This window comes from Hemitrygon akajei, chromosome 2 (assembly GCF_048418815.1).
Source record: "Hemitrygon akajei chromosome 2, sHemAka1.3, whole genome shotgun sequence".
Lineage (NCBI taxonomy): Eukaryota > Metazoa > Chordata > Chondrichthyes > Myliobatiformes > Dasyatidae > Hemitrygon > Hemitrygon akajei.
This window is the reverse complement of record NC_133125.1, coordinates 40,418,734-40,432,758: the sequence shown is the minus strand read 5'-3', so window position 1 is coordinate 40,432,758 and position 14,025 is coordinate 40,418,734. Positions and strand designations below refer to the sequence as shown.

At 40.0% G+C, this 14,025-nt stretch overlaps 1 protein-coding gene across 1 annotated transcript in view; it reads left to right on the top strand.

Annotated features, from left to right (window-relative positions):
* Positions 1-14,025, top strand: part of gkap1 (G kinase anchoring protein 1) — a 28,381-nt gene that overhangs the window by 12,081 nt on the left and 2,275 nt on the right. Inside the window, exons 7-10 of the mRNA XM_073070761.1 lie at positions 2,455-2,556; positions 2,638-2,701; positions 7,290-7,360; positions 13,741-13,818. Of these exons, the coding sequence (XP_072926862.1) occupies positions 2,455-2,556; positions 2,638-2,701; positions 7,290-7,360; positions 13,741-13,818 (315 nt within the window). The remainder of the gene's footprint in view (positions 1-2,454; positions 2,557-2,637; positions 2,702-7,289; positions 7,361-13,740; positions 13,819-14,025) is intronic.

Genomic DNA, 14,025 nt, shown 5'->3' with positions numbered 1-14,025 from the left:
GTGACGTACATTGGTTTGATATACATATACTTCCCAGTTTACTTTCATTCATGTCAAAGTAAATTTATTATCAAAGTTTATACATGTCACCATATACTGCCTTGAGATCCATTTTCTTGCAGGCATTTATAGGAACTAAGGAAATACAATAGAATTTTTGAGAAACTACACAAACACTAATACTGGCAAACAACCAATGTGCAAATGAAAATAAATAATACTAAGAACATGAGTTGTAGTGGCTTTGAAAGTGAGTCTGGAGGTTTGAAACCTGTTCAAAGTTGTGATGAGCGAAGTTATCCACGCTAGTTCAGGAACCTGATGGTTGTAGGGTAATAATTGTTGTTGAACCTAGTGGTGTAGGACCTAAGGCTTCTGAACTTCCTGCCCGATGGGTAGCAGCAAAAAAGAGCATGGCTTGGATGGTGGAGGAACAAGATGATGAAGGTACTTTTGCATCAGTCTTCACTGTGGAAGATCCCAGCAGTATGGTGGAAGTTCCAGGCATCAGGGGGCATGAAGTGTGTGAAGTTACCATAACTATAGAGAAGACTTGGAAACTGAAAGGTCTGAAAGTAGATAAGGCACCTGGACCAGATGGTGTACACCCCAGGGTTCTGAAAGAGGTAGCTGAAGAGATCGTGGAGGCATTACTAATTATCTTTGAACAAACACTAGGTTCTGGAAGACTGGAAAATTGCAAGTGTCACTCCACTTGAAACTATAGGGCAGTTCGTCTGCTATCAGTGATTGGGAAGATGTTGGAATTGATTTTACTAAGGATGAGGTCTCAGGGTACTTAGAGGCACATGATAAAATAGGCCGTAGTCAGCATGGTTTCCTCAAGGGAAAAATCTTGCCTGACTAATCTGTTGGAATTCTTTGAAAAAGCAATAAGCAGGATATATAAAGGATAATCAGTTGATGTTGTGTACTTGGATTTTCACAAGGCCTTTAACAAGATGCCATATGAGGCTGCTTAACAAGCTATGAGCCCATGGTATTACTGTAAAGATTCTAGCATGGATAAAGCAGTGGCTGATTGGCAGGAGGCAAAGAGTGGGAATAAAGGGAGCCTTTTCTGACTGGCTGCTGGTGACTAGTGGTGTTCCTTGGGGGTCTGTGTTGGGACCGAGTCTTTTTACATTATATGTCAGTGATTTGGATGATGGAATTGATGGCTTTGTTGCAAAGTTGGCATACGATATGAAGATAGGTGGAGGGGCAGGTAAGTTTTGAGGAAGTAGAGGGGCTGCAGAAGGACTGAGACAGAGTTAGGAAATTGCAGATGGAATACAGTGCCGAGAAGTGTATGGTCATGCACTTTGGTTGAAAAAATGAAAGGGTTAGCTATTTTCTGAATGGAGGATTCCCTAAAGGTTAATTTGTAGGTTGAATCTGGTGCAGAAGGCAAATACAATATTAGCATTCATTTCAAGAGGACTAGAATATAACAGCAAGGATGTAATACTGAAACTTTATAAAACACTGATGAGGACTCACTTGGAGTATTGTGAGCAAGTTTGGGCGCTTTAGAAAAAATGTGCTGAAACGGGAGGGTTCAAAGGAGGTTGGGCAAAATTATTCCAGGATTGAATGGCTTTTCATATGAAGAGTATCTGATTGCTCTGGGTCTGTATTCACTAGAATTCAGAAGAATGAAGGGTGACCTCATTGAAACCTGTTGAATGGTGAAAAGCCTTTATAGAGTGGATGTGGAGAGGATGTTTCCTATGGTGCGAGAGTCGTAAGATCAGAGGACACAGCCTCAGAATAAAGGGGCATCCTTTTTGAACAAAGATGAGGAATTTCTTTAGCCAGAGGGTGGTGAATCCGTGGAATTCTTTGCCAAAATCAGCTGTGGAGGCCAGGTCTTTATGTATATTTAAGGCAGAGGTTGATAGATTCTTGATTGGTCAGAGCATGAAGGGATATGGGGAGAAGGCAGGAGATTGGGGCTGAGGGGAAAATTGGGTCAACCATGGTGAAATGGTGGAGCAGACTTGATGGGCTAAATGGCCTAATTCTGCTCTTGTATCTTATTGTCTTGTGAGCAATGCTGCTTTCTTGTGGCAGCACTCCATATAATCGTGCTCAGTGGTGGGGAGGACTTTGCCTGTGACCGACTGGGCTGTATCCACCACTTTATTGACATTTTGTGGAGTCACTCAAGGATCAGTTCTAGACCCAATGCTTCTCCCAATATAAATGATTTGGACCTGGATGTAGACAGCATGATTTCTAATTGTGCCAGTTACATAAAGCTTATCAACCATGAGGATAACAATAGACTTCAAGGAGATAAAGAAAAGTTGGAAGGTGTGGATAGACAACAGACAGAATTTGATACTGAAAAATGCCAAGTTCTACATATTGGTTAAGAAGAATATGGTACAACAGCACCTCTAATATGACTCACTATATATAAAAGATATTTTTAAATTTTTCTTGCAGGAGGTTACTTCCAGTAATGCAATAACCGAACATTTAAAAGATCAACTGGAAAAGAAAGAACTCAAAATTCTTCAGTTGAAACAAATAGTTGCTGAGTGGGAAGTAAGTCTTGAGATTATGCCTTCTGCGATTCTGAATAAGAATTTATTTTTAACTGACATTTTTTAGTTTTCTTTTTAATAGACAAAATATAAAGAAGTGAAGGCTAGAAATGCTCAGCTTTTGAAGATGCTACAAGAAGGTGAAAGTAAGTATTGTATTAATATTTTGCAGGTAGACTGGTTGCTTGTATATCCGCTGGGTGACGGTTAATGAGTACACCTTTGCTGTCTTTACTGTATAGTTCCCTGTGCCTTCATTTTAACAGAATTTATTGGTATTTTAATTGGGTGCTATCCTTGATTCAGATTTGAATTTTAAATCTCACAAATAAAGTGACCAGAGCCGCATTTCTACACTTAAGAAATGTTGCAAAGGCATGTTTGTTTCTGTCACATAATGATGTTGAAAAACTAAATTATATCTTTGTATCAAATAGACTAAATTTCTGCAATCATGAGGAAATTTGCAGATGCTGGAAATTCAAGCAGCACACACAAAATGCTGGTGGAATGCAGCAGGCCAGGAAGCATCTATAGAAAGAAGCATAGTCGACGTTTCAGGCCGAGACCCTTTGTCAGATCTTCCTGTAGATGCTGCCTGGTCTGCTGCGTTCCACCAGCATTTTGTGTGTGTTACTTAAATTACTGCAATGCACTTTTCATTGGTCTTTGAAAGCAATATTGACAAACTTCAACTTGTTCAGAATACTACTGCTAGACTTTTAACCAAAAACAGGATGAGGGAATTTATCACTCTTGTACTAACTACTCTGCATTGGTTTCCTGTATCTTTTAGAATTGATTTTAAAGTTCGCTTACTTGTTTTTAAAGCTATAAATGTTTTGGTACTGGAGTACATAACAGAATCATTTTTGTTTTATAATCCTGCTCAAGCTCTTATATCATCTTCTGCCACTCTCTTAAATTTAAACAATTTCTCTCAAAAGATAATTATCAGGTCAGCTGTTTTGAACTAGACTTCTAAGCTGTAGAATTCAATACCTAAAATTGTAAGGGATGCAGACTCAGTCAACACTTTTAAACACCAGCTCAAACACTATTTATTTAACCTTGTGTTTAACTAACATCTTTTTTGTCTTTTATTTTCATGTTTATTTTTTATTTTCTATTTTATTGTCATCTTTATACTTTTATCCCATAGTAAAGCACTTTGAACTATGTCACCGGTATGAAAAGTGCTCTATAAATTGATTTTTATAGTTAACTGCATTTCGCCAGATCTTTTTTTAAACAGTGTCATGACATTCACTGTCGTCCCATTTGCTGGGACCTGCTGAGTTCAGAGAATTTTGGTAAATTATCACAAATGTCCCTACTATAACTTCTCCCGTTTCTTTCAGTACCCTGGGATGCATTCCATCAGGACTAGGGGACTCAGCTACTTTGTGGCCCACTACCTTTGCTAAGCACTTCCTCTTTAGTGCTCACCTCCTATCACATCCAGAAAATTTCTTTTTAGCATATTAGATGTGTCCTCTGCTGTGATGACCAACATAAAAAATTATTTAAAGCTTTTGTCTTTTTCACATTACCCTCCTCATCTTCCAAGGAAACTATATTTACATCAGCCAATCTTTTCTGCTTTATATAATTATAATGACTTTTAAATTCTGTTTTTATTTTTCTGCTGGTTCACTTTCATAATCTGTTTTCCCTTACTGCTTGCCTAATGGTTACTTTTTAAAGATTTTCCAGTTTTCCATTTTCCACTACATTTGGCGACTTTGTGGGTAGGTATTTGTAATCAAAATCTAAGGAAATTTAGAACACCAGAACAGGTTAGAGTATGAAAATTACTCCTGTAATACAATTCAATAGTAGTTAGCCTGATGCCAAATGCTAAGTGCTGTCTTCAAGTATACCAGTTAGAGGATTTGTATGTTTTGTCTTGTGTACTTTTTATTCTACCATATACCATTCACTCATCCCCCCCGCCATTTTCCTATTGTATCAGCTATTTTCTTCCCTTACTGAATCAAATGCTTCGCTGAGTTTCGTATTAAATAATTGGTGCTTGCCCTTCCCAAATAAGTCTTTGTGATGTCTCTTCAATGATGCCCACTGGATGAAATTACATTTGCTTAGTTACATCTGTATCAAACCATTTCTAATTGTAGAATTGCCTGTGTTGGTTTCTTTTTGCTTTATTGCACTATTACCTCTGGGGATTTATCTCCCCCCACCTCACCTCCTCATCCTCCTCCCACTCTCTCAAGGATCTTTTTGTCCTTCTGTATTTCTCATTCACATATTGCTTCTTGGCAACTTCCAAAAGCAGTGTCATATCCACATGGGCAATGACAAAACCCAATCTATCTTGCCTTTCCTCATGATATTCCAATTGAGTTGTTTTTGTGGTTAAGGAGACTGATGTGAGACCCACAATAGCTCTGCCACAAATGAAGCAGGAGGGGACTGAGATGTAGGTAGGTCAGTGCTTTGGGAGGTAGTGGACAGCTTCTATTGTTTATGATTGTTTTTTACATGCTAAGAATTACAATCAGATTTATTAATACTGACATGACAAAATTTATTAATACTGACATGACAAAGTTTGACATAAAGCAATACAGTGCAAACACATAAAAATCTCTGATTTACAAAAATAGTGCATAGCAGGAATACTGACGTAGGGTATTCATGGGTTCATAGTAATGAGAAGAGGGTATGTCCTGGTCCTTGATGATTGATGTTGCCTTGCTGAGACACTGCCTCTTGAAGATGACCTTGTTGGTGAGGAAGGTTGTGCCTTTAATGGAGCTGGTTGAGTCTACAGCCGTTTGCAGACTCCCATGATCCTATGTATTGGAAGCTCCATAACATGGTTTGATGCAACCAGTCAGAAAACTTTCTACTGTTCATTTGCAAGAGTTTTTGGTAACATACCAAATCTCAAAACTCCTTACATCTGGAGCTGCTGGAGTGCATTCTTCATGACTGCATCAATGTGTTGGAGCCAGGTTAGATCCTATGAGATGTTCTCACCCAGGAACTTGAAGGTGCTCACCCGCTTCATCTTTTACCCCCTCCCCCAGCATGTTCTCCTGACTTCCTCTTCCTGAAGTCCACGTTCAGTCCCTTGGTATTGCTGATGTTATGTATGAAGTTGTTGTGACACCACTCAACTGATCTGCACTGACTGTTATCTCCGGATAGGGAAGTTGAAGATCTACTTGCAGGGAGAGGAACGGAGATCCAGGTTTTCGAGCTTGTTGATTAGTACGTGGTAATGATGGTGTTGAACACTGTTGTAGTTGATAAACAGTAGCCTGATGTTCGTCTTGTGGTTGTCTAGGTGCTGCAAAGCAGAGTGTTTCTGACAAATGGAATCTTCTTGATGCCATCCTGACTGCTGCTTCTCCTTTTTGAATGGTCATAAGTCTTCACCTTGCTGCTTTGACCTCTGCATCCTCTCTAAATTATGCCCAGTTTATCAGGTGCTGCAGTACTGAATGTTCAATGTTGGCTTTGAGGACAAAACCACCTTCATTGTTCCTGTTGTAAATCGTTCCCAGCCAACAACTTTATCAGTCTGCTACTGAAACTTTGCACCAAGGTGAATTTTTATTTACTTTTGTGTTTATGTAACACTGCATCACTTTGCTTCCATAACTTCATCCCTTTGTTCTTATTCAGTCATTAAGTCAAGTCCAACTCTTTGTGACCTCATAGACCATAGGGTCCATAGGGTTTCCATGGCATGATACAGAAGTAGATTGCCAGGCCTTTCAGATTGCCAGTATCTTTCCCCACAGATACTGCTGCTGCTCAGGTTGGGACTGGCTGGGTTTGATCTCCGGACCATCTGCCTTGAGGTCCAGTGCTGATGCCACTACTCCACCAGCCAGCCCATCCCCTACCTCAGTTTCTTTTCTACATAGGCTGTCAACCTCGCCTTTTGCATCTTTGGCCCACTTCTCTCACCTGTGCATGTTGCCTAACTCCGATCAGGTCCTATTCAGTTGTTATGTCTTTGCTTGACTTACACTGACATCTGATAAAACAATGTGTTATCTTTAGTTTCATAATCCTCCATATCCTTTACCTCTCTTTCTAATCAGCATTTGTCCAGCTCTGGCTTGAGCACAGATTCTAATCAAACCACCATTTGGCATCGGTGCCTCAGTTGCTTTACCCACGCTTCTAAATTTCCACTCCAATATGTCATAATGTTGCTCAGTGAGAGCTTTAATAATGAAGTGACTTAATGTTTTGCCAGAACACTTTTATTATAAGTAAATTTGTTACAGTTTTCTCATTTTCTTTAATTTTGGTTGGTTCTATAGGGGCTCAATGCATGTCGCTTCTGGAGAGTATGATCTGATTTATTTTAAGTCTCTGGATGCAATCTCTTAAATTCTAATCCTCTTAAAATATGCCTGTGTTTTAACTAATTGTTGAAATGCAATGCAATCTTTGTTACATAGTAAAACAGACTCACTGTCTCTGGTGTGCTAAAATTTATATTAATTTTAACCTAACTCATCCATTGATTTAGTTTCCATTGTATAGTACTTAAAGCAACCAGCCTATCTGATCATTATACTTTTCCAGTGGGCAGTTTGTGTTCAATATCTACATAATGGTATTTTCGGTCTGTATATCTAAATGAGACATAGAAGGAAGGTTTGAACTGCCTTGAGTGCTTCTTAAACTTATCCAGTTTTGTTGATGTTGCTGCTCCTAGTTATACAGTTTTATTTTGTATTTCAGTGAAGGATAAAGCAGATATACTTTTGCAAGTTGATGAACTCTTGAGTATTAAGAATGAATTAACTTTACAGGTAAGAGCCAGTAAGTGCAAACCAATTGTAGGAGCCATGTATCTATATTTTGTCGATTGTATATTGTGTTGCGTGTTTATTATGGATTATTTGTCACATGGGTTAGGGCATGTTAGAAGCAAAGGAGTATAATTACGTATTCATGCTTTGTCTTAGTTAGTTAGAGCCAGGGGTGTTTTTTTTTAAACTGCTAGTTTCGCTAATTTGAAAGCTAAGGTCATTATATTGCGAATTTCAGTTTAATTAATCTTTTTATTGTCATAAAATTCGTTTTTGCTGGTTTTGTAATAAAGGATCGAACATATGTTTTTCAACTTGGAACTTGATCACTTTGGAAGTGTGTCATACAGTATCAGCCCCCGGAGTCAGTCTCTCAGTGGTTTTGGTTTGTTTTCAAGTAACTGCTACCTTTGTCAACAAACAAAAATTATAATACCAAACAAAGGCTAGTCTATGGCAAAGGATTGCCTTGGTGAAATTGGAATCACAACACTGAGAAGCCTGCATATTGGCAACCCTAGCAGGAACTTTGGAGATCCATTGCAGTGACATACAGTCATTAGGGCTTTTGGAAAGAAAAGTAATGAAGGCAAGACTGACAGCCATAGTGACTGCCTCTGTTTCCTTGAACAATACCCTAGGGGTTGCCCTAGAGAACTTGTCAGAAGTTGCCAAAATGTTGACCCTAAGAAAGGATATGTAAAGATTAAGGCTTTACTACAGGAACATTTTGGTAATGAACAGAAAATTGTGTCTCTACATGCCAAAGGCTTTCTTGGTTGCCTATCAAATTTGAAGTTGTGGAAGTTCTTCAAGGCTAGTCTTCTTAGAGGCTGTTGCAGTGTCGCGGAAGAAGTGCAGTACATGTGGGAGCTGGACATGCCTGCCAGTATGTTAATCATCATAAAGAAATTGCCCTATATGCTTAGGGATGATTGGAGAACAGTGGTCTGAACGGCAAGAAAGGCACAACCGTAAGGCTACTTTTGCTGACATTGTTGATTTTATTGAAAGGCAAGTACTGATTGCTACACACCCGGTGTTTGGGATGCTACATTACCTGCCGTAAACAAAGGTGTAAACAAAATTAAGTCACAGTTTATCTAAGGCTAAAGGAAACTGCTTTGTGACTACCGGGGCCACTGTGAGAAGTAAAGCTAAAACTGAACCTGGAACTAATGGAAAAGAAATGGTTTCATCAGCCATAGGGGTTTGTCTGCCCTGCGAATGTGAACATACGTTGGATTTGTAACCTCAGCTGGAGAAAAGGGCTCATAGTGAGAAGATTGCCTTCCTAAAAGAAAATGGTGGCTTTGGCTGTTTGTGTACAGGACATATCAGCAAGGTATGCAGTGGCAAGCACCCCAGCATACTTGATATTCACTCTAACAAAAAGGGAGCAGAAAGAAAATAAGCTGTGAAAGAATCAGACACAGCAGCAAGTGGTGCTCTGGTATCTAATGGTCTTACGGGGGCTGGCGATCATAATTGTAAACTTCCCATAGTTCCAGTACCAGTGAGGCCTAACAACAAGGCAGTGTTTACTTGTGCTTTCCAAGATCAAGAAAGTACAGTGGGCCTCATGAATAAGCTCAGCCTTGCAGGAAAAGGACACAGGTTCCCTTACACACCATGGGTCAAGAGAATATCATGAGCAGCTACTTCATTTCAGGATTGGAAGTGGCCGGCTTACATGGTGAAAACTATTGTGGACTACCTAACGTCTATATGCAGGAAAATATGCCTGTCCACAAAGGGAACATTCCACAACAGAGCGATTTCCAGGGCTGCTCTCACCTGCATGTCCATTTGCCAGAGATGGATTCAGAAACCGAGATGCTGATAGGGAGAACTGTGCCAAAAGCATTGGAGCAGTTGCAAGTCTAAACACTTAAAACAACCTGGCCAATGAGGCCTCTAGAGAGTTGAAGTGAAAGTATTCCTGAAGGATGAGACATGTGTGTCAGGGCCTCAGTATCTTCTTCAGCCTGAAGGCATATGGTCTGTGAATCCTGATTGTATTGCTCGATAATCCAGAAGTTGAGAGAAGTGTTACAATGAATGCCATGCAGATTGAAGAGGAGGTGGATGTAGTAACACACAGAATCAATCACTTCTTGTCTTGGACACATTTGAGGAAGAGAATGGCCTGGATTCTCAGATTTAAGAACCTGCTCTTGTTTCTTAGTCGGAAGAGGAAGCTATTGAATATTGCTCTTGCTTGCTCTGACTTGGATAAAGAACAAAAAGTGTATTATTTTGAGAGAGACAGAGATTGAGAAGGGCAAAGGTCAGATCGGTCTAAGTTTTTTTTATTGGAGGAGCACAGAAAGGCTGAAATGGAGATCATTGGGTTTTGACAGAGAAGATTTTCAGATGAATTCTCAAGTTTGCCAAAGGGAGAAAGTGTGAAAAAGAACAGCCATATTTTCAAGCTCAATCCAGTACTTGAAAATGGTGTCCTGAGAGTTGGTGGATGGCTTAGTAGGGCAGCCATGCCTGTAGAGTGTAAACATCCTGTTATGCTGGCTAAGGATCTTCATATCTCAGACATCATTCTGAGGCATGTACATCAAGATGTGGGACATGGTGTCTGTAACCACGTTATCCTGGTTGCACCAAAAGTATCGGATTCCCAGTGCTAGTACGGCTGTAAGGAGAATCCTGTCTGAGTGTGGTGTTCGTCGACGGGTGCACGCAGCTCCTGGATGCCAGCATATTGCAGATCTATCTCTGGACAGGGTCTCTCCAGATGAACCCCAACTATACATGTAGGAGTGGTCTACTTTGGACCTTTTGTTGTGGAGCGGAAGGAGTTCAGTGCAGAGGTATGGGTCATGTTTACCTGTCTAGCTGTACCAGGTGTTCTCATCGAAGTGGCATCTTCTTTAGATACAGATTCCTTTGTTAATGGACCTTGTCATTTTGTAGCAAGATGAGGACAGGTTCGTGAACTGCGTGCTGATAGTTCAACAAGCTTTGGGGCTGAACATGAGTTGCAAGAAGCCATTGAGAAGTGGTATCATTTACGGATTAGTGATGTCCTACTTCAAGAAGGAATTAAGTGGATCTTTAACCCCCCCCGGCTGATTCACATCATGGAGGAATGTGGGAGAGATTGATCATGTCTGTGTGAAAGGTCCTCAATTCCACCATGAAGGTACAGAATCTTAACAAAGAGGGTTTTCACACAATCCTTTGTGAAGTAGGGCCTATTTATCAGTGGTTGTCTAATTACTAAAGTATCCTCCAATCTCAGCGTTTTGGAAGCACCTACATCTAACCATCTGTTGGTTCTGAAGATCACATCATCCTTACCACCAGGAGAGTTACGAAAGGAAGACATTTATGCTCGTTGTAGGTGGAAGCAGTCCAATGCATGTCAAACTTGTTTTGGAAACGGTGGGTCAAGAAATCTTCATCACCATTACAGGAACATCAGAAATAGTCTGGAAAAGGTGCAATTTCCTCCCAGGAAACTTTATGCTTATAGTCAATGACACAGCATCTCAAAACTCATAGATCTTGGGAAGAGTCATTCAAGACTTTCCAGACAGAAGAGAATTTGTGCAGCAAATACACAGCTACAGCTTGAGAAGCTTCATGTCTTCGACTTGGCTTTCTGACTTGACAGAGAGTGGTGTAAAGATTACTCTGCACTGGGCGAAGTGCTGGTAACCTCTGGCCTAAGTGACTGTTACATGACTTGACTGGAAGAAGAAAGAGGACATTTGATTTGTGTGTGGAAATGATCTGGATGATGGGGTGATAAATTGGATTAGTAAGTATGCAGATGATACTAAGATAGGTGGCGTTGTGGATAATGAAGTAGGTTTTCAAAGCTTGCAGAGAGATTTAGGCCAGTTAGAAGAGTGGGCTGAAAGATGGCAGATGGAGTTTAATGCTGATAAGTGTGTGGTGCTACATTTTGGTAGGACTAATCAAAATAGGACATACATGGTAAATGGTAGGGCAGTAAAACAGAGTGACCTAGGAATAATAGTGCATAGTTCCCCGAAGGTGGGTAGGGTGGTGAAGAAAGCTTTTGGTATGCTGGCCTTTATAAATCAGAGCATTGAGTATAGGAGTTGGGATGTAATGTTAAAATTGTACAAGGCACTGGTAAAGCCAAATTTGGAGTATTGTATACAGTTCTGGTCACCGAATTATAGGAAAGATGTCAACAAAATAGAGAGAGTACAGAGGAGATTTACTAGAATGTTACCTGAGTTTCAGCACCTAAGTTATGGAAAAAGGTTGAACAAGTTAGGTCTTTATTCTTTGGAGCGTAGAAGGTTGAGGGGGGACTTGATAGAGGTATTTAAAATAATGAGGGGGATAGATAGAGTTGACGTGGATAGGCTTTTTCCATTGAGAGTAGGGGAGATTCAAACAAGAGGACATGAGTTGAGAGTTAAGGGGCAAAAGTTTAGGGGTAACACGAGGGGGAACTTCTTTACTCCGAGAGTGGTAGCTGTGTGGAACAAGCTTCCAGTAGAAGTGGTAGAGGCAGGTTTGATATTGTCATTTAAAAAAAATTGGATAGGTATATGGACAGGAAAGGAATGGAGGGTTATGAGCTGAGTGCAGGTCGGTGGGGCTAGGTGAGAGTAAGCATTTGGCATGGACTAGAAGGGCCGAGATGGCCTGTTTCCATACTGTTAATTGTTATATGGTTATATTTGCATAAATGTTAATATGTTTATGCTTGAAAATGTCGTTTTTTTGTGGTATGTAGTTGTAATTATTATTGTGTAATTGTGGGCTGGGATGTTGGATCCATGTACAGTATCTATTTTCTGTATGTATTGTATTTTGTCTTGTGTGCTGTCAGTAATTTGTCACTTGGGTTGGGGTGTGGTCGAAGCAGATGAGTATATTTACTTCTTCAAACTTTGTCCTGGTTAGTTCAGTTTATTCTAGTTAGAGCCAGGCAGTGAGCGGGGGATGATTTTTTTTTACCACTAGTTACACTAGTTTGAATGCTAAGATTGTTATGTTGCTAACTTTAGTTGCATTAGTTTTCTATCACTATTAGATAGTTTGTCTTTGCTGGTTTCATAATAAAGGAGCGAATGTACCTTTATTGACTTGATGCTTAAATATTTTGGAAGCACATCTTAGAGTGTCAACCCCTCATACTCAGTCTCTCAGCAGTTTTGGTTTGTTTTCAAGAAACTGCAATACTAATGATAAGCAAACACGAGGAAATCTCCAGATGCTGGAAATACGCTGTGTCCGCCAGAGAAAGCAGGATCTCCCAGTGGCCACACATTTTAATTCCACGTCCCATATCCATGGCCTCCTCTACTGTCAAGATGAAGCCACACTCAGGTTGGAGGAACAACACCTTATATTCCGTCTGGGTAGCCTCCAACCTGATGGCATGAACATTGACTTCTCTAACTTCCGTTAGTGCCCCTCCTCCCCTTCCTACCCCATCCCTGATATATTTAGTTTTTTTCCTCCCTTTTTTTTCTCTCTGCCCATCACTCTGCCTGTTCTCCATCTCCCTCTGGTGCTCCCCTCCCCCTTTCTTTCTCCCATCCCATGATCCCTTCCCTTCTCCAGCTCTGTATCCCTTTTGCCAATCACCTTTCCAGCTCTCAGCTTCACCCCACCCCCTCCGGTCTACTCCTATCATTTCGCATTTCTCCCCCCCCCCCCCCCCCCCCACTTTCAAATCTCTTACTATCTTTCCTTTCAGTTAGTCCTGATGAAGGGTCTCAGCCCGAAACGTCGACAGTGCTTCTTCCTATAGATGCTGCCTGGTCTGCTGCGTTCCACCAGCATTTTGTGTGTGATACTAATGATAATATCTTTTTGTATTTACAAGGCTTATTAAACCAGTATACCTGTTACTTGAAAACAAAGGAATGTACAAAAGCAACTTGAGTTAAATTACGTAACTTGTATTTAGTTAAGATTCAGATCATAGCATGGGAGGGTGTGCAGATGTGGGAGAGTGGTGATTCAGGTAAAGGATGAACAGGTAAAGGATAATCTCCAGGCTATAATTGGTTTTCAGATTACTGGAGTAGCTAGCATAAATAGACAACCCATCTTTCTCTGATAATTTCTGGCCCAGATTTGCAGAAGATTGGTGAGGATAAAATTAGATTTAGTTTTTATCTCTTCAGTCAAAACACCATAATTGGGGGTTAAATAACAATCAGAGTTGAAGTTGAGCATGTGGAAACAGAACAAGAAATAGGAAAATATCACAACAAAATTTGATGCACTAAATGATGGCAATGATGATTTGCCTTGGCAATCAGAATTTGCTTGTTAAAGTTCCAGTCAGTGAACTGTTGTTATCTAAATACAGACCATGTTTTAACTGTTGTGCAGTGCTGAAGATTATAATTATCTTTGCCTAGGTTACTGGTTTACATGCAGAGCTGGAACAAGAAAAGTCAAAAGTCAAAACTCTACAGGCTGAGTTAACAAAATTCCAGGTAAAATGTTCATTTAAAATAGATTGTCTTTTAGATATTGTACATATAGATCAAATAGTTAACAGTTATGTATGTTTTAAACCAAGCAGGAACTTGGTGAATATTAAGTTAATCTACACTCCTAAAGATGGCATCCTTGCAATTTAAGTATAAATATTTTTCTGTATATTATGCAGAAATATTGTGATTGTTGCCAATTTAAGCAGT